Source organism: Hemitrygon akajei, chromosome 11, assembly GCF_048418815.1.
Source record: "Hemitrygon akajei chromosome 11, sHemAka1.3, whole genome shotgun sequence".
NCBI lineage: Eukaryota > Metazoa > Chordata > Chondrichthyes > Myliobatiformes > Dasyatidae > Hemitrygon > Hemitrygon akajei.
In genome coordinates, this window is record NC_133134.1 from 160,063,094 (window position 1) to 160,089,666 (window position 26,573).

General features: G+C 44.1%; 1 protein-coding gene across 1 annotated transcript in view; it reads right to left on the reverse strand.

Moving 5' to 3' along the window:
- Positions 1 to 1,842: 1,842 nt before the first annotated feature.
- edem2 (ER degradation enhancer, mannosidase alpha-like 2) overlaps positions 1,843 to 26,573 on the reverse strand; it is a 46,180-nt gene continuing 21,449 nt past the window's right edge. The window contains exons 7-11 of the mRNA XM_073062073.1: positions 14,828 to 14,969; positions 11,127 to 11,251; positions 9,341 to 9,485; positions 7,401 to 7,522; positions 1,843 to 2,477 (exon numbers count right to left, since the gene is read on the reverse strand). Coding sequence (XP_072918174.1) covers positions 1,992 to 2,477; positions 7,401 to 7,522; positions 9,341 to 9,485; positions 11,127 to 11,251; positions 14,828 to 14,969 — 1,020 coding nt within the window. The 3' untranslated portion in view covers positions 1,843 to 1,991. The remainder of the gene's footprint in view (positions 2,478 to 7,400; positions 7,523 to 9,340; positions 9,486 to 11,126; positions 11,252 to 14,827; positions 14,970 to 26,573) is intronic.

A 26,573-nucleotide genomic window follows, 5' to 3' on the forward strand; every position in this document is an offset into this window, starting at 1 on the left:
GGACTTAAGAACTTTTTAAAAGCTATTATTAATGCTTTTTGAGATAGTGATTTAGATGCATATCATATTTTTTTTACTGAGTTAAGTATTGTATGTAATTAGTTTTGCTACAACAAGTGTATGGGACATTGGAAAAAAAGTTGAATTTCCCCATGGGGATGAATAAAGTATCTATCTATCTATCTTTAGACACTGGGTGGAAACAGGACCACCCAGAGGAAACCTGTGTCGTCATGCGGAAAACATACAGAATTGAACCCAGATTGCCTACAATGTAAAGCACTGTGTTAACCACGACGCTGACATACCACTGCATGCATACTGTCTTGTACGATGGTCTGCAATGTTCTTGTCAAGATTCCTCCTTCATCCTAAGAATGGTCAGACATTTAATTACTGTGGTCTGCAGTACAATTATGCGGTAGCTGCAATCAGAACTTAAAACTCAAGACACACAGAATCTTTCTTCTGAGGCAAATGACATACTGGAGGATGTTCATTTAAGTTGCGGAGGAAAGTCTGAAGAAGGAAAGCTTTTTAAAAAATATTATAAATACAGTGAGCCTGGAACTGGCTGTCAGAGGAACTAATGGAAGCCGATACCGATACCACAGAGGCTTTTAGATAGTCAGGTGAGTTCAGGGAATGCAGGAGTATGGATCATGGGCAGGAAGAGGAGATTTAATTTAATTAGGCATCATGTACAGCACAGACATCATGGATCGAAGGGCCTACCCTGTACTGTTTAATATTTAATTCAATTGTAATATTCTGCATGATATCATGAGCACACAGAAGTTTCTGTCTGTAGCAAACGTCTCATCCTACTTGCAATCTGTCCTTTAAATAACAATCGTGAAGATCCCAGTGATTTGAACCTCTGGAGGTAATTAAGACACAAGACATAGGAGGAGAATCAGGCCTTGCAGTCCATCGGATATTTTCCACCATTCCATCAAGGCTGATTTATTATCTCTCTTAACCCCGTTCTCCTTGTTCTCCCCGTAACCTTCCATGTCCTTACTACTCAAGAGTCTATCAGCCTCAACTTTAAATATACCAACAACTTCACAGTCGTCTGTGCCAGTGAATTCCACTGATTCGCCACTCTCTGGCTAAAGAAATTCCTCCTCATCTCTGTTCTAAATGGATGTTCTTGTATTGAAGCTGTGCTCTCTGGTTCTAGACCCACCCACTATAGGAAACATCCTCTCCACATCCATTCTATCTGTGCTCTCTGGTTCTAGACCCACCCACTATAGGAAACATCCTCTCCACATCCACTCTATCTGTGCTCCCTGGTTCTAGACCCACCCACTATAGGAAACATCTCTCCACATCCATTCTATCTGTGCTCTCTGGTTCTAGACCCACCCACTATAGGAAACATCCTCTCCACATCCACTCTATCTGTGCTCCCTGGTTCTAGACCCACCCACTATAGGAAACATCCTCTCCACATCCATTCTATCTGTGCTCTCTGGTTCTAGACCCACCCACTATAGGAAACATCCTCTCCACATCCATTCTATCTGTGCTCTCTGGTTCTAGACCCACCCACTATAGGAAACATCCTCTCCACACCCAGTCTATCTAGGCCTTCCAATATTCAGCAAGTTTCAATGAGATTCCACCCGCCCACCCCGTTCTTCTAACTCCAGCAAGTACAGACCCAGAGCCATGCTCCTCATATATTTACCCTTTCATTTAACCTGACCCTCCACTGGACCCTCTCCAATGCCAGCACAACCTTTCTTAGATAAGGGGCCCAAAACTGCTCAACACCAGATACCTCGTGGTGTAGAATTCATTGTCATTCAGATCCACTGACCACAAAAGAAATTTGGAAAATCCTATATAAAACTTTATTTCACAGTTCCATAAATAAAGATGTAAGGCAGGGGTTCCCAATCTGTTTTATGCCATGGGCCCCTATCATTAACCAAGGGGTCAGTGGACCCAGGTTGGGAGCCCCTGATCCAAGGTTAAGATTAGGACGAGTCTGTAAACACTTGACCCAACACAGCAAGTTTGGAGCTGAAGTGCTGGCTTGGGCAACTCAGCACGGGAATTTTCTTATTTGTTTTTCTTTTTCCTTCGTTCCCATCTTCAGCCGTCCACTTGCTCTTGCTTTGAGCTTGAGCCTGTTGCGAAGAGCCTCCCACGTGCAGCCCCGCCCCCGCGTACCGCGCGCTGCGGAACTCGTGCATCAGCGCCTCGACTTCCCAGCGCTCCTCCCGGTGCTGGCTGCAGCAGTGCAGGGCCGCGGGGTCGATGGGGTGCGCCTCCGTGTTGAACAGATAGCCGCCGGCCCCCAGCACGCATTCGCCGTAGGGGGTGGTGACCGTGTGGAAGGTGGTCCCGTCGTTGTGGAGGAAGTTGTCGGGGTCGAACAGCAAGTAGAGGTACTTCACGGTCTCTGCCAGGAAGAAGGACTCCATGCGGTTGTCCAGTTTGTGGTCACGCAAGTCCCGGACCTAAAATACCAAAACAAGTCAGCCATCAGGACTACAAGAATAGGTACAGTACTCAACTACTGATCGTAACCAAAACAATTAAAGTCATACAGCATTACAGCACAGAAACAGGCCCTTTAGCCCATCTAGTCTGTGTCAAACTGGTATACTATCAAGTCCCATTGAGCATAGCCTTCCATACCTCTCCCACCCATGTAGGTATCTAGCCTTCACTTACAGGTACAATCAAGCCCACATCCACCACGCCTATTGGCAGCTCATTCCATACTCTCACCACCCTCTGAGTGAAACAATTTCCCTTCTTGTTCCCCTTAAACATTTCACCTTTCACCCATAACCTATGACCTCTAGTTCTAGTCTCACCCAACCTCAATGGAAAAAAGCTTGCTTGCATTTACCCTTTCTTTACCACTCTATTTTGTATATTCCCATCAAATCTCCTCTCATTCTTCTACACTTCAGGGAATAAAGTCCTAACCTATTCAACCCTCCCCTATAATTCAATTCATAATAGTACACATCCATGTCAATAATAAAATAAAATATAGAAATATAACAGGTACAATTGCAGCCTGAGGCCCAAACGGTATGTACACGCAGCTTGCACATCCTGTCTGACTGTGTGAGCACCCCCCCCACCCCCCCACCCCCGGGTGCTCCAGTTTTCCTCCACATCCCACCACTGAGCACAACTACAAGGAGTGTTTCCACAAGAAAGCAGCATCCATCATGAAGGACCCTCACTATCCAGGCCATGCTCTCTTCTCGCTGCTACCATCAGGGTGGAGGTACAGGAACCTCAAGACTCACACCACCAGGTTCAGGAACATTACTACCCCTCAGCCATCAGGCTCCTGAACCAGAGGGGATACCTTCACTCACCTCCACACTGAACCGATTCCACAACCTATGGACTCACTTTCAAGGACTCTACAACTCACGTTCTTGATAGTATTTATTATTATTAATTTGGGATGTATTTGCACAGTTTGTCTTCTTTTGCACATTGGTCGTTTGTCTGTCTTTGTGTGTGTGTGTGTGTGTGTGTGTGTGTGTGTGTGTGTGTGTGTGTGTGTGTGTGTGTGTGTGTGTGTGTGTGTGTGTGTGTGTGTGTGCGCGTGTGTGTGCGCGTGTGTGTGCGTGTGTGTGTGGGGGTTTATTGATTCTATTGTGCCTCTCTGTTATCTATTGTGAATAGCCATAAATACATTTCGTGGTTGTATATGGCGACATATATATAGATACTTTGATAATAAATTTGCGTAGAACTTTGAATTGTGCAGGCTGGTAGATTAGCTTGTCACTGTACGTTGCACATTGTGTGTAGGTAAGTGCTAAGGAGAATAGGTAGAATTAGGGTAAAATTGGGTGTTTGACGGTTGGATCGGAGTTAACGGGCCAAGCAGCCCGTTTGCATGCTGTGTTTCTCCTTACTCTATGAATGAATGAATATGCAAAGTGGCGTAGGACAAGGAGAAAAAAAATCCTGCTGTCCATCAATAGTGGCCTCTGGAAATTATTTATTTATTGAAGATACAGCGCAGAATAGGCTCCTTCCTGCCCTTCACTCGAGAAGGCCTGCAGATAACAAATACTGAACTGAACTGAATATACCTGGACTCTTTCCATTTTGTGTTTTATATTCTGTGTTTATCATTTATTTTTGTTGTTGCCATTTGCGCAATTTTCTTTGCATGTTGGGGGAGGGGGTTGATGTTTTTCATTGAATGGGTTCCATGATTTTCTTTCTATGTTTTGTGACTGTCTGGGGAAGACGAATACCACATACATAGCTTGATAATAAACGTACTTTGAATCTTTGAGCCACATCGCCTAGTCACCAAATTTAGCCCTAGTATAATCACAGGACAACTTACAACGACCAATCAACCTACATCTTTGGACTGTGGGAGGAAACTGGAGCACCCGGGGAAAACCCATGCATTCCATGGGGAGGATGTACAGGCTCCTTACAGATGACACACTGGAATTGAACTCGAAACTCTGACGCTCCAAGCTGTGATAGTGTTGTTCTGTCACATTACCATGGCACCCACCGTTAGCCAAGCATGGCCTTGCCCACAGACACACAACTCACTGTGGTTTCTGGACAACTGACTGAGTGAACTTCAAATGCAAGAAGATTATTTCATAAGACATAGGAGCAGAATTAGGCCAACTGGCCCATTCAGTCTACTCCATAATCATGATTGGTTTATTCTCTCTCACAACCCCAATTCTCCTGCCTTCTCTCTGTAACCTTTGACACTCTTACTAACCGAGAACCCATCAACTTCCACTTCAAATATACCAATGACTTGGCCTCCACATCTGTCTGTGGCAATGAATGCACCATCCTCTAAAGAAATTCCTCCTTATCTCTGTTCTAAAGAGACGTCCTTGTATTCTGAGGCCATGCTCTCTGGTCCTAGACTCCCCCCAATTCATTTGGGAGATGGAGACATTTAGCCAGGTCAATATGTAAAGATGAAAGTTGAAGATATTTTGAGACTCTGTTATCCTGGTTCTCTGTTAATGGATTAGGTAATGAGGATTTCATAAAGTGTACCAATGGGAGGGGGGAAGGAGGGGAACTGGTTAGAAACCAAACATGTTGCTGCCCATCTGGAGCCATTCAGGAGAGTCTTGACATTTGCAGTACTGCTGATATTAACTTTTAATTCCAGATTGATTATTTAATTAACAGAAATTAAACTGCACAGCTGTCATGGGAGGATTAATGCTCCAGTAACATAATGACCATCTTCCCTTGTGAATGAAAGATACTAGAAACTAAGGTATTTGAGGTTTTATCCACAGCAGAAAGATAAACACACCCTAAAGAACTACCTGAACACAAGAGATTCTGCAGATGCTGCATTTCAGAGCAGCACAAACAAAATGTTAAGAATGCTTTTGAATGCTTTCTTTTAAGATTCCACATGCTAAATGATCTCTCAGTCTACACTGACATGGAATCCACTTCTATTTGATTCTGCTTATGAAACCTAAAGGATTCTGCAATCAACAATGGCTCTGGTTCTAAACGTTCCTGCATTTCTTTGACAATATCAGGAAAACTCATTTCTGAAGGTTTGGTTGGAACAGTCAAACTTCGATCCAAACTGTACTCCTTTAAACCTAATGCACTTAGCAAAATTGCTAGTCGCTTCTTGTTGGCTATTTCATTTGCTTCAAAATACTGTTCCAGTAGCTCAGGATACATGAAGCAATTATCCGATGTGTAATCAAACTCGTCAGTCTTTCCAAAGTAGTCAGCCATTGATTTTTTTTAAAATGATTATTATCATCCTGTACTCACTCTTTGTAAACCCTGAATTCTTCCCTTTACAGCCTCGCCCCCCCAAAAAAAAACCTCAATCATGCCTTCCCTTCCAAAAAACATGTGTTGGCTGTCTTTGTTTTAAACTCAACCTTGCTGAGTCTCTCCATGTGCTGGACCATTTCCTAATTAAAGGGACATTTAAGAGACTCTTAGATAGGCACATGGATGACAGAAAAATGGAGGGTTATGTAGGAGGGAAGGGTTAGATTAACCTTGGAGTAGGTTAAAGGGTAGACAACATCATGGACTGAAGGGTGTGTATTGTGCTGCATTGCTTTATATGCCCTAGGTATATGTTCTATGCTCTGTATGCTCTATGTTAGTGGTCACCAACCTTTTTAAACCCAAGATCCCCTACCTCGGCCTTAGTGAAAGGCGAGATCGACCCCAAATCTAAATAGTTACACGCACGCGCACCGGGGCAGAAAAGACCGGAAGTAAAACCCCACAACCCGGAAGTAGAAATAATGTATGAACACCAGGGGTACCTGCCCTTTATTTTTGCACCGCGGACCGGCCAAGCGGTGGGGGGTGGGTGTTAAATATAACGGGAATACAGTGATACTCGAAGGGGGTTCCTTATGTCCAGTCTATTCCACAATTTAATTTTTGCGGCTCTCGGCACTTAGCTGCTGTCCCGCGCTGCTCATGTTTTTTCCACTGAGAAAACTCAGTAGGTTTGTCTTTAAGTGCAGGGTGCTTGGACTCAGGGTACCGAAGCAGTTTTGACGGCTTCATTGCCTCTTTAGACAGCCTCCTGCCCGCTGCCAGACGCCTTGGCCAGGTGCGCCTGGTCGTGGGCGGGGTGAGAGGACAAGGTCAGGGCCAGAGGTTCCCGTTCCGGGGCCACGGCGGTTGCAGTCCGGAGAGAACAACCGACCGAGTGAGGAGAGCAACAGGCCCAGGCCCGCGCCCCTTGTAGGATCGATCGGCCGACAAAAGTTTGTTTCAGTAGATCGCAGCGCAGTAGCTGCTCAGCTACTTACTAAACACTGAGCCCGAATTAGGTCGTCTGCAAATATTTTAGCACCAGGTTCCCCACGAACATTCGGTGTGCTAAACAGGTTTAGAGTCGGCGCCCATCTGTCCGCGCTCCAGGCCGGTAGCAACGGCACTTCCCGCCGGCCGCGCGAGGGTATCACTGCATTTAGGCAACTGATGACCTCGCGTGGGTTCAAGTCCAACAATGGGCGTGACAGGGAATGAGGAAAGGTGCAGCTGACTCATATTGTTTCTGTGGTTGGGGACCACAGAAGTGCATTGTGTAGTGCGTGGCAGGGGAGCTACTCACATGCGCACTGGGCAGAAAGGACGGAACTAAAACCCCGCAACCCGGAAACAATCTCTCAACAGTATTTGTGTATTTATTTTTCATTTTTTGCGGGTTCTACTGGGAAAGTCCCAAAGATCGACCAGTCGATCACAATCGACGGGTTGGCGACCACGACTCAATGTTCCTGAACTAAACCAAAATTAACAAAGGAAAGTCCCATTGACACTGAATTTCTGGAAATCTACTCAGTTGCTACAAACTAAGGGCAACTTTTTTACAATTACTGACCCAGGGCAGTACTTACAGTAGCAAATCCACAATCCACACGACTTATCTTCTCAATGGCCTCAATGACATCCCTGCCCAGTTCCAGGAAGGTTGGGTCTCCTGTTGCTCGATACAGATACATGGCACTCTCTATAAGCTCTGTAACAACAAACCGCTCCTGTTAGTGAGGCAAGTCCGGACTGCCAGAGTCAGAATCAGGTGTAATATCACTGGCATATGTTGTAAAATTGGCTCCTTTTGCAACGGCAGTACAATGCAATAAAATATACTATAAATTATATATATATATATACTTCATGTATTTATACAAAATCTGAGGGGACCAAAGCTGTTCCTAAAACACTGAGTGTGTGCCTTCAGGATCCTGTACTCCTCCCTGAGAAGAGGCCATGTTCGAGGTGATCTGCGTCCTTAATGATGGATGCTGTCATTTTGAGGCGTTTTGAGGATGTCCTCAATGCTGTGGAGGCTAGTGCCCATGATGGAGCCTGCTGTAACCCTCTGCAGCCTTTTCCAGTCCTGTACAGTGACCCCTCCATACCAGACGGTGATGCAACTAGTTAGTCAGAATTCAGTCGCCCTTGGCGGAATGTCAAATAATGTGGAAATCAAAGTTCAAAGTATATTTATTATTTAAATATGTATACTTTATATAAACCAAGTTCAGGACAAAGATGAGGGGGAGTTGGAGGTCAGGGGTGGGAGCTGGTGTTTGGAGTGCTCCACGGTTGAAGGTTAGTGATCCTGGCGACCAGCTGGGTCAGAGGTCCATGCGAGTCTAGAAGTAGAGGCACCAAGGTCAAAATCCTGTGCCTGGCATGCCCTGGGGTTGAAACCCAGAGGTCAATAAGGTCTAGAGGGGAAAAACGAAGGTCAAAGTCCGGAGGTAGAAGTCCAAAGGTCAAAGGTTGAAATCAGTGAGTCTGGAGGAAGAGAACTCAAATCAAAAACCCGGGTCGGCTTGTTCAAAGATTAGAGGCCCAACGTCCGTGAATCCGGGCCAGGCTACTGGAGATCGGAGGCTTGATCTTTAAGAGTCCCAGAGGTGGCCTGTCCTGATGGTGGGTGGGTGGGAAAGGGGCTTTCTCTGCTGTTGTTGCTTCTGTTTGTGTTGTTCCGCTGGGCACTGGGACAATGCCAGACACTCGCGGGCTGCCCCCAGCACATCCCTGGTTTGGGTTGATTGTTAACGCGAACGGCCGGAGTAGTATATCTGAATCAGAACCTGGTTTGTTGCAAAGTGCTTCGGTATGTCCTGAAAGGGGGTGTGAAATTTCACTTGCTCTACATGAAATGGACATCTGCAGGGCCCATCCTGCAGCCCGACGTCGACCAGCTCAGTTGTCATCCATCTTGTTTCTGCTGGTGAGACCATTACTGACGTAAATCTTTCAAGGACTCATGTCCTCAATATTTATGGATTATTTATTATCATCTCTTTCTTTTTGTATTTGCTCACTGGCTGAACACCCAAGTTGGTGTGGCCTTTCATTGAATCCATTATCTTTATTACCCTATTATAGATTTACTGAGTATGCCTGCAAGTAAATGAATCTCAGGGTTGTATATGGAGACATATACTCAACTTCGATAATAAATTTACTTTGAACTTTAATAACGCTTGGGATGGCTGCCAGTTGTGTTCACATCACATGGGCGCTACCATAGTGTAGCGGTTAGCGCAATGTTAATACAGCTCGGGGCGCTGTTGTTCGGAGTTCAATTCCAATGTCATCTGTAAAGAGTCTATACATCCTCCCTGTGGAATGCATGGGTTTTCTCCGAGTGCTCCAGTTTCCTCCCACAGTCCAAAGCTGTATTGGTTGGTAAGTTAATTGGTTAATGTAAATTGCCCCGTGATTAGGCTGGGGGTTGAATCGGGGGGTCGCTGGGGTGGCGTGGCTCAAAGGGATAATCTCTAAATAAAGTTTAATACATGGTCGAGCTTCTATTCACCTGGTCGAAGTGGGTAGCCTTCTCGCTTGTCGACAGTCGAGCCCTGGGGGATGCTGTAGAACTCGGGGAGCCCCCCGTACTGTTTCCAAACCTGGTAGTAGTTGTGGAAAGTTTTCATTGCATTATGGATGTCACCAACTAAACTCTACGGGAGGAAACACAGAAACAATAACATCAGCTCCAGAGTCAAATGCCGCAGAGACTGCTGAAGATTTCAAACTCCAGCCCGAGTGCACAGCTATAGAACTGTGCAGAAGTCTTGGGTGACAGAGCTAGGGTGCCTAAGGCTTCTGCACAGTACTGTACTTGTCAACGTGGTGCAGAGGGCGAGTTTATAATTCCGGCAGGAGCAAAGGATGTTGGGAATGGCAAGGTTGGAGCACCATACGAGAGGAGTGGGACAGGTGGCAAAGGAGGAATGCCAGGGATGGGAGAGGGGGGTTGGCGTGGGCGCTCCAGGCAAGGTCATTTGATTCCAAACAATTGGTTTATTGATCATTACAGAATGTCCCTCTGGTGCTTCCCTCTGCCTTCCCCTCTCCCAACTACGAGTCCCCTCTCCCTGACCCCTTTGTTTTTTTTGTGGCAGCAGTACAGTACAGTGCAATACATAAAATTACTACAGTACTGTGCAAAAGTGTTAGACACCCTCGCTGTATATGTGTGTCTCAGGCTTTTACACAGGTCTGTACATTAATACTATGGAAAGACTGTACAAAACCAGGAATGTAGCCAGTACACTCAACAAGACAGCCATTCACAGAGCCCTCAGCTTTGTCAAGTACCCTTCCCAACAGTTATTACCCCTCAACCATCAGGCTCCTGAACCAGTGTGGATAACTTCACTCACCTCAACTGTGAACTGGTCCCAAAACCTACGGACTCACTTTCAAGCACTTCACAATATTTTATTTTTAACACACACAGAATATATTTTAATTTGCATAATTGGTCTTTTGCACATTGGCTGTTTGTAGTTTTTGCCTATGTATAATTTTTTCATAAATTCCACTGTTTTTATTTATTTTCCTGAACATGCCTGCAAGAAATGAGGTAGTACGTTCGCTCATTAAGTGCCGTATCGTATGATGTGGGGGAATCATGGTCTTTCCATGACTATGATTGTTCTTGGCAAATTTTTCTGCAAATTGTCTGCCTGGTATCAGCAGTCGCATAACCAGGACTTGTGATACGCACCGGCTGCTCATACGACCATCCACCACCTGCTCCCATGGCTTCACGTGACACCTATCGGGGGGGGGATGAGCAGGTGCTACACCTTGCCCAAGGGTGACCTGCAGCCTAGTGGAGGGAAGGAGTGTCTTGCACCTCATTTGGTAGAGATGCATTTCCACCCCGCCACCCAAGTACAATAGGGTTTGACCTAAAAGAAATAAGCTTGAGATTGCTGTGTTTTGCAAAATAAACCAGGGTTATTGAAGTTGAATACACAAATCTGCAAAGAATAGATGGGGGTCTACTTTGATAATACATTTACTTTGAATTTGACTACTCTTCACTGCCTCTGTTGAAAGGAGAACACTGTCAACATACATCCTACTTCACCTTACACACAGACTGACGAACTGGCCCAGGAAACTGGGAGCCATCTATCAAAACTTCTCCTAAAAGTGACACCTAGTTCAAACAGAATCCATTTTCTCTAGTCAATCCGAGTTTTAACAGCTTATAGAGTATGCTATGGAGAAAAAAAAACTTTAATCCATTAACATTTTAAGGAAACATTACAAAAGTAAAAGTCCAACCAAGGGGATGAATAACTGACCTGTAGTCCTGGCCAGAAAGCTTCCAGAGACTGAAAGACAGGCATGGAGACGGTGCCTTTGTACATCTGAACCCAGACATACCAATCATCAAATTTGGTGTAATTCTTAATCACTTTCTCATAGTCTACAAAAAAAAGGAAATAAGTGAACTGAGAGGAACAAAATAGAGATAATGACAAAGGAAACAGGCCTTCATAAATCAATGTATTGGGTACAAGAGTTGAGATGCTATGCTGAAGTCTAACATTGGTAAGGTCTAATTTGGACTACTGTGTGCAGTTCTGGTCACCTGTCTATGGGAAAGATACCTTGAGGGGTATAGATAGGATGAATGCAAGCAGGCTTTTTCCACTGAGACCAGGTGAGACTAGAACTAGAATTAGACTAGAACTAAAGGTCATAGATTAAGAGTAAAAGGTGAAGTATTTAAGGGGAACCAGAGGGGGAACTTCTTCACTCAGTGTGGTGTGAGTGTTGAACGAGTTGCCGGAAGAAGTGATGGATGCAGGCTTGACTTCAACATTTAAGAGAAATTTGGATATTTTAAGGATGGGACAGGTATGTGGGCTGATGGGACTGGGCAGAATAACAGTTCTGCATTGACTAGATGGGCTAAAGGGCCTGTTTCTGTGCTGGAATGCTCTATGACTCTATTTAATAAACCGCATTCATTCCCCAGTGATTTGTGTGACAGTTGAGGCCCATTTTGATTAGCGTTGATAATTCAGAATCTGGCTCAGAATGTCATGGGTCCTCTGGAGCATGGGCAATCTCCATCTAAATGTTCTGATTATTAACAGAAAGAACATTTAAAAAATATATTTTATATCCATGTCCACATCTCTAGTAAATGATTTAAATAATTTTCCGTCTTCTGAACACTAATGCAAGCTGATATGTTTGCACTAACAGATTCCCTTCCCCTTCTTATGCTGAAATCAGATCAAAAACAGCTGCGATTCAGCTAAAATATGGAAATTTATACCAAAGGAGGAGGCAATTCAGCTCACCATGTCCACGCCAGTTTAAAATGGGACCTCAGGTTAACCTCACCTCCTCCGCTCTCACCCTGCAGTTGGATCAACCCTGTGCTTCCAAACATGCGGTGAGTTTGTCTCCACCTCACAGTCGGGCAGGAAGTTCCAAATCCCTGTCACTTGGGTGAATTAAGTTACTGTTAGCCTCCCCCTAATCCTTTAAGGAATTAGCTTAAAACTATGCCGTCTTGTTTCAGTATCCTCTCCTACAGGAAATGCATCCTTATGTCAGCCTCTGATCTTCATTAAATCTCCCCTTAAGTCTGTGTTCTGAACAAAGTACCCAATGAAGACAGCCTCTCCTCATAACTAGAACCCTCTAGCCCTGACAATATCTCCATAGGTCTCCTCTGCACCCTCTTGATGGCTGCCTCATTCTTTGAGAGCATAAAGACTAGAAGTATTCACTATACTAGCTGTAAAACCAAACGATGGACTAACATAAACACATGAACTTCCGGAGATCCGGAGGAACACACACAAAATGCTGGAGGAACTCAGCAGGTCAGGCAGCATCTATGGAGGAGGTCAAACACTCAACGTTTCGGGCTGAGACCCTTCATCAGCACTGGAAAGAAAGGAGGCATAGTTAGCTTCTCTCCCCCTCCTTTCAAGTCCTGATGAAAGGTCTCAGCTTGATACACTGACTGTTTACTCCTCTCCATAGATGCTGCCTGAATGGTGGAGTTCATCCAGCATTTTGTGTGTGTTGCTAATGCTTTATATAGTTCTAGAAAAACATAGAAAATAGGTGCAGGAGTAGGCCCTTTGGCCCTTCGAGCCTGTACCGCCTTTCTGTTATGATCATGGCTGATCATCCAACTCAGAACCCTGTACCTGCTTTCTCTCCATACCCCCTCATCCCTTTAGCCACAAGGGCCATATATAACTTCCTCTTAAATATAGCCAATGAACTGGCCTCAACTGTTTCCTGTGGCAGAGAATTCCACAGACTCACCATTCTCTGTGTGAAGAAGTTTTTCCCCATCTCGGTCCTAAAAGGCTTCCCTTTTATCCTTAAACTGTGACCCCTCGTTCTGGACTTCCCCAACATCGGAAACAATCTTCCTGCATCTAGCCTGTCCAAACCCTTTAGAATTTTATACGTTTCAATAAGATCCCCCCTCAATCTTCTAGCATAACCTCCTGCTCTACTATCCCATGCCTTGGCCAATAAAGTCAAGCATTTTATTTGCCCCCTTAGGCACAGGTGGTAGGCTGTAACCAAGGCACTTCGCCCACACAAAACAGAGAGTAAAACACTCCTCTAGGATTGCCAGGTGGGTAGTACACAATAGGCAAGATACAGCACAAAATCCTTTAATATATTTTCTACTCCTCCACGTTATGCCTTACAGTAAGAGCAGTGGACCAGCCTACCCTCCATGAACTCTATCTATATTTGTCGCTGCCTCTGTAAAATTCTTTTTAAACACATCTCAGCAGAGCGTAGGTATCAAATCACAGACACAAGAGAACACCAGATGCTGGGAATCCTGAGCAACACATGCGAAATGCTGGAGGAACTCAGCAGGTCAGAGAGCATCTACAGAAGGAAATAAGCAGTCAGCATTTTGGCTGGAATGTCAACAGTCTATTCCCCTCTATAGATGCTGTCTGACTTACTGAGCTCCTCCAGCATTTTGTGTGTGCAACACAAGCAGCATTTTCTAACCCTCTGTCAGCCATTCCACATTATCCCTCCCTGAAAACTATGAGCAAGAATTGTGGACACAGCTCAACACATCATGGAAACTAGTTTCCCTCCACAAACTCTGTCTATGCTTCTCACTGCCTCAGTAAAGTTCACAGTTCAGTGTTCTAAGCCAATTCAATCAAAGACCCCACCTGTCATGGACATTCTCCCTTCTTCCATCAGGCAGAAGTTTCAAAAGCAACACACACAAAATGCAATGGTGAATGGGCAGGGGCAGCACTTTGGCTGCAAGGGTAAGTGCTGAGAAAGAGATTAGTGGGGAGGTATGAACGGTCGGGGGAATCATAGAGGGAACGATCCCTGTAGAAAGCGGGGGGGGGGGGGGAAGATACGCTTAAAGATATGTTTGGTGGTAGGATCCTTTTGGAGATGGCTTAAGTTATGGAGGATGATGTGTTGGATGCGGAGGCTGATGGGGTGGCAGGGAAGGACAAGAGGAACTTTATCACCGTTGAGATGGTGGGAAGATGGGGTGAGCGCAGATGTTAGGGAAATGGAAGAGATGCAGGTGAGGGCAGTATCTATGGTGGAAGAAGGAAAACCCTGTTCTTTGAAGGAGGAGGACAGCTCAGATAGAATGGAAGGGCAGATACAAAAAGCCTTGAAAGCACGTACTACCAGGCTCAAGGACATCTTCTACCCCGCTGTTATTGAATAGTTCCCTGGTGCAACAGGACAGACTCCTGACCTCACAATCTACCTCGTTATGATCTTGCACTTTAATGTTTACCTGCACTAGACTTTCTCTGCAGCTGTTACTATTCTGCATTTTATTGCTCTAATAAACCTTGCACTACCTTAACGCACCTTGTAATGATCTGATCTGTATAAACAGCGTGCGAGAAAAGCTCTTCACTGTATCCTGATACATGTAACGAACCAATTCAATTCAAAATGCGCCACAGTGGTGACAACAACACAGGTTTAACTAAAGCACAGCTCTCACCAAGGAAAGACGACATCAGGCCTTCGTCTTGCAACAGAATGGCTCCTTTCACCAGGTACTCGAAGTAAGAGTCGACTCCTGCCCCAATCCCAGCATCCTGAGCCACCCACTTTGAAGTTAACACATCAATATGGTTTCCCACCTTTGGAAAAGAATTCGGGTTGGGAAGGGAAATGTGGAAGGAAAAAAAAATCCAGTTAAAACAGACTCCCATATTGAAGTCAACATTCAAAGTAAATTCGCACAAAATGCTGGAGGAACTCAGCAGGCCAGTCAGCATCTGTGGGAAAAAGTACAGTCGACATTTCCGCCCGAGAACCTTCAGCAGGACTGAAATTTATTATCAAAGTACGTGTGTGTCACTATATACTACCCTGAGATTCATTTTCTTGCGGGCATTCAGAGTAGAATGAAAAGCTCCACACAAAGAACAAAGTGCAAAAGACAAGCTGTGCAAATACAAAAAGGATAGATAAATAGATGGTTAATTCTGAAAACATGGGTTGTGGAGTCATGGAAAGTGGGCCCACAAGTGCACTCGGTCACTACAGCGTTGTGGTGAGTGAAGATGTCCATGCTGGTTCAGGAGCCTGAAGGGCTGAAGGATAGTAACCATTCCTAAACCTGGTGGTGTTGGACCCAAGGCTCCTGTACCTCCTTCCCGACGGCAGCAGTGAGAAGAGAGCAAGGCCTGGATGGTGGGGGTCCCTGACGATGGATGCTGCTTTCTTGTGGTAGTGCTCCTTGTAATTGTGCTCAGTGGTGGGGAGGGCTTTTCCTGTGACGGACTGGGCTGCATCAGCGAGTGAGACTTTGGCTCGGTAATGGAGATCGCTGGAACTGCCCCTCACTCAGTTCCCTCCCAGACTTACAGCTCAACCCAGTGAGACTTTCCTGCAAACTGTTTGCTACTCCAGATTCCAGCATCTGTAGTTTCTGGTGTCTGCCCCTTAGTCCATTACTTCTCAGGTTTTTATTTAAAAACATCACTACTGAAGCAACCTGCTGGAATTCCAAATCAAAGTTATAGCTGTGAATAATAAATAATTGTGCAGTTTTATTAACTAGCTCTTCTCCCTCCCTAATTCTTCTTTCATCAGCTGATCAAGAAGAAAAATCCCTACACAATGAACTCCAGCTCTGACTCCTTAGCTACAAGTTGAGGACAGTTCAAAGTGCATTGATTATCAGAGTACACACGTCTCCATACACAACTGTCAGATTCATTTTCTTGAAGGCATTCACAGTAAAACAGACAGAAAAAGGAAATAGAACAGCATCCATCATCAAGGGCCCCCATCACCCAGGCCATGCTCTCTTCTCACTGCTACCAACAGGCAGGAGGCACAGGAGCCTGGGGTCACACACCACCAGGTCCAGGAACGGTTATTACCCCGCAACCATCAGGCTCTAGAACCAGTGTGGATAACCTCACTCACCTCAACACTGAACTGATTCCACAAACCACAGACTCACTTTTAAGGACTCTACATCACATGTTCTCGATACTCAATGTGCACAGTTTACCTTCTTCCGCTCATTGGTTGTTTGTCAGTCTTTGTGTGAAGTCTTTCATTAATTCAATTGCATTTTAATGTGAATCTCAGGGTAGTATTTGGTGAGATATACATACCTTGATAATAAATTTACATTCAACTTCAAAGTTCAAAGTAAATTTTATTATCAAAGTACATACCACAACGCTGTAGTGATCAAGTGAACTTGTGGGCCCACTTTCCATGACTCTACAACCCATGTTTTCAGAATTAACCATCTATTTATCTATCCTTTTTGTATTTGCACAGCTTGCCTTTTGCACTTTGTTCTTTGTGTGGAGTTTTTCATTCTACTCTGAATGCCCGCAAGAAAATGAATCTCAGGGTAGTATATAGTGACATATACGTACTTTGATAATAAATTTCAATCCTGCCGAAGGTTCTTGGGCGGAAATGTCGACTGTACTTTTTTCCACAGATGCTGACTGGCCTGCTGAGTTCCTCCAGCATTTTGTGCGAATTTACTTTGAATGTTGAGATTCATTTTCCTGTGGACATGCTCAGCAAATCTATCGAATAGTAACTATAACAGAATCAATGAAAGATCAGCCCGAGTGCAGAAGACAACAAACTGCAAATGCGAATATAAATAAATAGCAAAAATTAACGAGAACATGAGATGAACGGTCCTTGAAAGTGAGTACGTTGGCTGTGGGAACATTTCAATGATGGGGCAAGTGAAGTTGGGTGAAGTTATCCCCATTTTATTCAGGAGCCTGATGGTTTGAATTAATGGAAAAGTACACACTTAAATGAGAAACGAAGAGGAAAGCAACTGGTCAACAACAGCTTGCAACTGAATAGCACCATGTTTGTGATAAGCTGGAGTACCCAAGGGAATTTGATATTTTACACAAGAATTAGAGTACTGTAGTTTTAGTTTAGGAAGTGCCTTCATGCGAGAGATTTGAAGACAGAGTAACCACAGCGATCAATATAGTCAAGACTCTTGAAATAATGGATCACCAATTCATGATATACAGAAGATTCCGTCCTTGGTAGAAAGAAACTAAATCCCATTAGTGTCACATTCGTCTTTGTAGTTGATAACGAAGCTCTCCCTGGACCAAAGTACAAGTGTAACTTCTGCAGTAATCCACATCAACTGGAAATCAATACGCTTTGAAAGAAAATTAAGAGTGTTGTGAGCAACTTTGGGTGTGCTGCCATTAGAGAGGGTCCCAGAGGAGGTTCACGAGGTTGATTCCTGGGGAGCATTTGATGGCTCTGGGTCTGTACACACTTCAGTTTAGAAGAATAATTGGGGGGGGAGGTGGACTCATGAAAATGTATTGAATATTGAAAGGCCTAGACAGTGAACGTGGAGAGGATGTTTTCTATAGTGGGGGAGTCTAGGACCAAAGAGCACAGTCTCAGAATAGAGGTATGTCCCTTTAGAACAGAGATGAGGAGAAATTTCTTCAGCAGATGCAGCTGAATCACTGCCACAGATGGCGATGGAGGCCAAGCCAATGGGTATAGTTCAAGTGGAGATGAATACATTTGTGATTCGTAATAGCATCAAAGGTCATGGGGAGAGGGTAAGAGAATGGCGTTGAGGGGGATAATAAATAAGCCATGATGAAATGGCAGAGAAGACTCAATGGGCTAAATAGCCTAATTCTGCTCCTATGTCTTATGAAGTAGTCCTCCTATACTTGAGTTTTACTCAGTCGTTGTTCCAGAAATCACAGGTTTTTTTTTAAAGTATGTGGGAAGGGTCAGGTTTGGCTAATTCTGCAGAGACCATTACTCATATGGTCTGATGGTCTACGATACGAGATAGTTTATTGTCATTCTTCAGCACACAAGTACAGGAGAACAAAATGATGGTTACTCTGGATCAGATGCTGCATAGAAAATGCAGTGGGGAGACTCTGAAGTCAGCTGGAAGAATGGTCCGATGAAACCAAAATTGAGCTTTTTGGTGATAAGACTAAACGCTATGTTTGGTGTAAGCCAAACACTGCACATGATCAAAAACACACCATCCCTACCGTGAAGCATGGTGGTGGCTGCATCATGCTGTGGGGATGCTTCACTGCAGCAGGCCCTGGAAGGCTTGTGAAGGTAGAGGGTAAAATGAATGCAGCAAAATACAGGGAAATCCTGGAGGAAAAAAATAATGCAGTATGCAAGAGAACTGTGATGAGAAAAAAATGTTTTCCACCAAGACAATCAATCAAGTATAAAGCCAAACCTACACAGGAATGGCTTAAAAAAAACAAAGTTCATGTCCTGGAGCGGCCAAGTCAGAGTCCAGACCTCGATCCAATTGAGAATTTGTGGCTGGACTTGAAAATGGCTGTTCACTCACGATCCCCATGCAATCTGACAGAGCTTGAGCAGTTTTGTAAAAGAATGGGGGTAAAATGGCAGTGTCCAGATGTGCAAAGCTGATAGAGACCCGTCCACACAGACTCCAGGCTGTGTTTGCTGCCAAATGTGCATCTACTAAATACTGACTTGAAGCGGGTGAATACTTATGCAATTAATTATTTGTGTTTAATAATTGCAATAAATTTAAACCAATTTGTAGAAATTTGTTTTCACTTTGACACGAAATAAGGTTATCTGTTGATCGGTGTCAAAAAAAAAGCCAAATTAAATCTGTGATTCAATGTTGTAAAACAATAAAACATGAAAACTTCCAAGGGTGGTGAATACTTTTTATTGGCACTGTATATATCTGGTCCCTTAGAATACCTTTCCAATAACTACTGATGTCAGATCTATAATCTCCTAGTTTATTTTGGAGCCTTCTTAAACGCCGGAACAACACTGACTATCCTCCAATCCTCTGGTACCTCAGCTATCACTTTGGATGATCTCTGCACTTGCCTCCCACAGAGTCTGAGGGAACAGCTCGTCAAGCCCTGGGAATTTATCCACCCTAATTTGCCTCGAGACAGCAAACACCACCCCCTCTAATCTACACATGGTCCATGAAGTTGATGCCCCTTTGTCTACTTCTGTAGACTCTGTATCTGTCTCCTGCGTAAACACGGATGTAAAAAATTCATTGAAGATCTCCCCCTTCTCTTTAGGCTCCACACATGGATTGCCATTCTGATCTTCCATGGGACTAGTTTTGTCCCTTGCAATCCTTTTGCTCTTAACATATCTATAGAATCCCTTAGGATTCTCCTTCACCTTGTCTGCCAGAGCAACCTCGTACTCTCTTTAGCCCTTCTGATTAATTTCTTCTTTTTTTTTTAACTTTTTTTATTGTTTTCAAATAGTTACAGAATAAATGTGTATGAAAAAAAAGTGTTACCCAGCCCCCCTCCCCCCTAACATCCCTATTAAAAAAAAATAAGAAAGAAAAACAAAGGGATTGCCTGGATGTTGGAAGATCCCCACATGCTCCACGGAGTTCTCATTTTTTTTTTAAATATATGTTAAAATTCTTTTTCTTTTTACTGGCCCATTAAGCCCATTAACATTAAAACTTAAAAAATTTAGTAGATTAGTCATTATTTTTTTTTATTATATTACTCCAATCTATAATAATACCTAATCTTTCCACTTTCGTGGTATCCTGGGAAATCTTTATAAAAATCTCCATGTTGCTATGTGTGTCTCCACCAATCATCCAGGCAAAAAGATAGAAAAAAATTAAAATATAAAGAAAAAAACCCAAAATACCCCCCTACTAATGTTGTGGAAAAAAAACACAACATTACCCCCCTCTACTGTACGGGTCATGGCAACCGACATGATTACACACGTGAATCCCGCAGTAACCGATCCACAGCCTCCCAGCCCCCCCCGCAACATAAAAAAGTATATGTATAAGAAGAGAAAAAAAATACTATTCTCATTTAGTATTTCTAAAATTTTGCTTTTCTCTTCTATAATATCCATAAATGTCCATCACTTCTGTTCCTTGGGTCTATCTTCATCTTTAATCCATTACGTTTGGAAGCCTCTATGTGTAATTAGCGAATAGATGGAAGTTCTTGTACAAACTCCTCTGCTTTTCGATAATCGGCAAAAAAAAAATTTCCCTCCTCCAAAAAAATTATCAGTGTTGCTGGATGACGCATTGTAAATTTATAACCCTTTTCCCATAAGGCTTTTTTCACTGGGTTAAATTCCTTCTTTCTCTTCAACAGGTTGTAACTTATATCCGGATAAAAAAGAACTGGTTTCCCTGCTATCATCAGTGGCCAGTTTCTATTTTTGGCACTTTGGGCAGCGGCCTTCAGGATCTTTTCTTTGTCTTGGTATCGTAAGCATTTTATCAAAATTGATCGTGGGTTTTGATCAGCTCGAGGTCTTGACCTTAAGGATCTATGAGCCCTTTCGATCTCAATTGGAGTTTCTCTTTCCATTTCCAATTTTTTAGGGATCCATTTTTGAAAAAAAGTTATTGGATCTTCTCCTTCTATATCTTCTTTAAGTCCAACAATTTTAATATTATTTCGTCTACTGAGATTTTCAAGCTTATCAATTTTTTCCATAAATTGTTTTCTTTCTGATGTCCAAGCAGTATTTTCCTTTTCCATTTTGTCCATTCTTTCAACCATGTCTTCCGTTGTAGTTTCCAAGTCCGTAATTCTTTTTTCCATTTTTTCCTGTCTCTTTGCCATTTTATCAAGCATAATCTCCATATTGGTCATTTTTTTTTCCGAGTATTCTTTGATTATTTTTAATTACTTTTAATGTGTCTAATTTACGCATTATTTGCCTCAAAGTCTTTTCTATATTTCTAGAAGGACTTTTATCTCCTTCTTCAGCTGATCCTTCCGAGAGATTTGACTCTCCCTCCGATTCGCTATCACTTTCAGTTGCAGTGGTAGCTGGGCTTTGTAGTTCTTGTTGCTCCCGTTTGCGCATGCTCCATCCTTCGCGTTTGCGCAGCTCACGATGGTCTTTTCCTGTGGCCAATGTTGCCACAGTCTCCTGTTCCGTATCACCGGTGATATAATGTACCTGAGACCGCGGTTCCTCGGTAGACGTGGGCCTTGTTCTTGTTCCAACTTGCGTAGTCTTCCCGGTATTAGTTTTCTTCATCTTCCTTCCTTGAGGCATAGCTTGACACAGTCCAGAGTCATTTATAAGTAACTTTTAGAAAGTATTGACTAACTTTTCTTCATTTAAACATTAATTTATTAACTTTTTACGGGAGAGCTGGGTCCCTGCGCCTCGATCCTACGTCATCACGTGATGTCCCCCCTGATTCATTTCTTGTACTCAATTTTCTCTGTACTCTTTCAACATTATTTATGCCTTTCCTGTAGGTAGGTGACCAAAACTACACACAATACTCCAAATTAGGCCACACTAATGTCTCGTACAAATTCAAGATAACGTCCCATCTCCTGTACTCAATACTTTGATTTATGAAGGCCATTGTGCCAAAAGTTTTTTTTAAACGACTCTATCTACCAGCGATGTCACTTTCAATGAATCATGGAACTGTATGTTCAGAACCCTTTGTTCTACCTTACTCTTAAGTGCTCTACCATTCACTATGTAAGACCTACCCTGGTTGGTCCTACCTCACATTTGTCTGCATTAAATTCCATCTGTCATTTTTCAGTCCATTTTTCCAGCTGGTCCAGATCCTGCTGCAAGCCATGATAGCCTTTCTCACTGCCCACTACACCCTTCAATCTTGTTGTAATCAGTAAATTTGCTGATCCAATTAACCACATTATCATCCAGATCGTGGATATAGATGACAAATAATATTAGACCCAGCACCAGTCCCTGTGGTACTCCGGCAGTCACAGGCCTCCAGTCAGAGAGGCAACCATCTACTACCGCTCTCTGACTTTACACACAAAGCCAATTTACTACCTCACCTTGAATGCCAAGCGATTGAACCTTCTTGTCCAGTCTCACATGCCTTGTCAAATGCCTTGCTAAGTCCATGTAGACAACAACCACAGCCTTGCCTTCATCCACTTTTCTGGTAACTTCCTCAAAAAACTCTATAGGATTGATTAGACATGACCTACCACACACAAAGCCATGCTGACTATCCTTAATCAGTCCATGTCTTTCCAAATACTTATATATCTGGTCCCTTAGAATACTTTCCAATAACTTTCCCACTACTGATATCAGGCTCATCGCCTATAATTTCTTGATTTACTTTTAGAGTATTTCTCGAACAGTGGAACAACATTGGCTATCCTCCAATCCTCTGGAACCTCAACTGTCGCTAAGGATGATTTAAATACCTCTCCAAGGGTCCCAGCAATTTCTGCACTTGCCTCCCACAGGATCCAAGGGAAACATCTTGTTGGGCCCTGGAGATTTATCCAGCCTAATTTGCCCCAGGACAGCAGACATATCCTGCTCTGTAAGCTGTACAGGGCCCATGAAGTTGATGCCACTTTGTCTACTTCTGTAGACTCTGTGTCTGAGTAAACACAGATGTAAAAAATTCATTGAAGATCTCCCCCTTCTCTTTAGGCTCCACACATGGATTGCCATTCTGATCTTCCATGGGACCAGATTTGTCCTTTACAATCCTTCCGTTCTTAACGTACCTATAGATTCCCTTAGGATTCTCCTTCACCTTGTCTCATGCCTTCTTTTAGCCTTCCTGATTTCTTTCTTGAATGTTCCCTTGCACTTGGTCCACTCTCTCCTCTGATAGGATTCCTCCTTCTTCTCTGGCCCTTTATCTTTCCAATCCACCTGGCTTCACCTATGACCTTACAGCTATCCTCCTTCCCTCTCCCCACCTTTTTATGCTGCTGTCTGCCCCTTCCTTTCCAGTCCTGAAGAAGGGTCTTGGTCCAAACCAACCACTATTTATTCATTTCCATAGATGCTGCCTGACCTGCTGAGTTTCTCCAACATTTTGTGTGTGTTGCTCCAATATGATTAGTTTGTTTAAGAGGTGCTTGGGGAGACAGGTTTTTTGATGGGCTTCAGAGACAGAGAGAAACTCTAACCCTAACCCTGTAACCTCTAATTTAATGCCAGCCTAAATCACGGGACAGTTTACATTGACCAGTAACCTGCCAACTGGTATGTCTTAGAAAACCGGAGCACCTGGAAGAAACCCGTGCGATCACGGGAGAACATACACGCTCCTTCCAGGCAGCGTCGGGAATTGTTTCTATTGATTTTTAACACCTGCATTGGGAATGGGATTGAACTTGCAAGTCAGGAATTTGAACGTATATAAGGTTACCAATATTTGTACCTGCCAGTCAATTCTGTATAAAAATGGAATTTCTCTGTTCGGATTTCGGAACAATTTGGTGACAGGCCGGGCTGTTCAACTTGTGCACAAGTAAAGAAAGTGTGACTGAGGAACCAGTGTGAGTTTTCAGAATCCAGTTAATCAGCGATGACACCTGCATGCAGTCAGATTTACAATTAAGGCACGGGTTCATAAGCGGCAAGTAACATTTAAATGCCACAAAAGTCTGACCTCCCACGGTAAGTGAAAATCCAAAAAACCGCAGATGCTGGAAATACTCGGCAGGTCAGGCTGCAGCTGTGTAGAAAGAAGATTCTTCATGTCAAAGAACTTTCTCTAGAAGAACCTGTTGATTGCTTCGAACTTTTGAAGACACAGACTGCAAGCACTGGAATTTGAAACACTGATCATTCCTTTTCTCCCGCAGATGCTGCCGAGTTCTTCCAGCATTTCCTGTTGTGGCCACATGCTTCTGACGTTTAATGGCATTACCATTACATAGTCCCCCAGTCATATCAACCGGCCACATAAATATCAAGACAAACAACTTGCTACGATCTGTATATGCTGATGTGTATATACAGATGATGATCTGTATATGAAAATCTGCAGATGCTGGAAATCCAAGCAACACACACAAAATGCTGGAGGAACTCAGCAGGCCAGGCAGCATCCATAGGGAAAGAGAACAATCCTGCTGAAGGGTCTCGGCCCGAAACGTCGACTGTACTCTTTTCTGTAGATGCTGCCTGGCCTGCTGAGTTCCTTCAGCATTTTGTGTGTGTTATATAAATATCAAGAACAGGTCAGTGACTGGATATTCTGGAGCAAGTTGACTCACTTCCTGACACCACAAAACCCTTCTACTGTCTACAAGACACAAGTCAAAGACATGATGGAACACTCTCCAACTTGCCTGGTTGACATAACTCCAACGACACTTGATGAAGCTTGCCGCCATCCAGGACTAGTTAGCACAGTTGACTGGCAACTTACCAGCCACGATAAGCACCTATTCACTAGCGTACCATGACTCTACTGCGTGCACCATCTCCAAAACACACTAGTTGCTCACCCAGTCTATGCTGCCAGCTCCCAAATTGACAACCTCCACGGGAACACTGTGACCTCTCCAAGGCCCTCGTACACAACCTTGGTCCTTCATGATTACTAGGTCTATATCCCAGAACTCCTTCCTTCACAGCACAGGTGGGAGTTCCTTCACCAAGAGAATCCAGAAATTCAAGATGATCACATTGAGCCTTGCTGGTAAAACACACAAAGGTCTTCTCAATTTTACTGTGTCACAGAACACAGCACAAACCTACCAATCCACATTGACTGTCAAGAGTCCACCTGTGCCAGATCCCATCTCCCAGCACTTGGTCTGTAGCTTATTATACCCTGACAATTCACACGCTACCAATACTGAGAGAACCTTGGCCTCCACCACCCCCTTGGGCTTGTAAGACTGCCCATTACACTGCCAGGGTTGAGGGCAGCAATGAAGGTTCTCCATCTCTGGGCTTCCTTCATTGAGTCAGTCACTACCGTCACCTATGCAAGTCCCCGGGTGGAGACTCAGGAATACTGTCACACTTGGTTGTAGATGGATTCTTCATTGCTGTTGGTGTAACAATTTTGTTTTACTAGTCAGGTTGTCAGTCCTGAACTGAACCCTCAATCCAGGAGGGCCAGCAGACCACTCTTACTCTGGCCTCTAACCTTTGACCTCTTTGGCGTGGGTGACCCTACCAAGCACCAAAGCATAAAGCCCTGGTAGCTCTCTGGGTCATTGAGGCATGCAAGCCTCCAAACCCTACAACAAGGTTGTGGTCCTCTAGAGGACAACGTATGGTACGTCATCTAAGCATCGTGTTGAGAACGTAGTTTATAAAATGCAGAGTTTGTGCACAGAAAACATTTATTTGTTGGTCGTTACTAAAAATTCACCTATCAGTCAGATGACTGGATGTCTCCAGAGTGGGGATAGGGAAGGGCACGAGCCTGGATTAGTAAAGTTGCAGAAATGATTATCATTGAGTAGGGAGATTTTACTTGCTGTCATTACTGTGTACAATTGTTCACTGCCTCAGTAAAACAGCCAACGCAATCAAAAACCCCTCCCGTCCTGGTCATTCTCCCTTCTCCCCCCACTCCCATTAGGTAGAAGATACCAAAGCCAGTAAGCACACACCATCAGGCTCAAGGACAGCTTCTATCTTGCTCTAAGACTACTGAATGATTCCCGGGTACAGGGATTCCCAACTGGGAGTCCACAGACCCCTCAGTTAATGGTAGGGGTCCATAGCATAGGGAATCCCCCTACCCACGCCTGCAAGGAATTCGTACGTTCTCCCTGTGACCACGTAGCTTTTCTCCGGGTGTCCCAGTTTCCTCCCACAGCCCAAAGACCTACCGGCTGGTAGGTTAATTGGTCATTGTAAATTGTCCATGATTAGGATACGATTAAATTGGGAGAATTGCTGGGTGGTGTCGCTCGAAGGGCCAGAAGAGCCTACTCCGCACTGTATCTCAATATATAAAATAAACAAAAGAGGGACTCGACCTCACAATTTACCTGGCCACAGCACTTACACCACATTGTCCACCTGCACTGCACTTCCCCTGCAACTGTGACACTTCCTTCTGCACCCTGTTATTGCCTTTCCCCTGTACCACCTCGATGCACCTACTGAGGTGATACGATCTTTATGGATGGCGGGGGGGGGGGGGGGGGGGAGGCAGCAAGGTGGCGTAGGGGTTAGCACATTGCTTTATAGCACAGGTGACCTGGGTTCAATCCCTGCCCCTGCCTGTAAAGAGCTCATATGTTCTCATCATCGCTGTGAGTTTACTTCGGCTGTTCCGGTTTCCTCCCACAACCCAAAGGCATTCCAGTTGGTAGGTTAATCAGTCATTGCAAATAGTCCTGTGATTAGGCTTGGGGGGGGAGGGGGAACTGCTGGGCGGTGCAGTTTGAGGGACCAGAGAGGGTCTATTCCACACTGTATCCCAA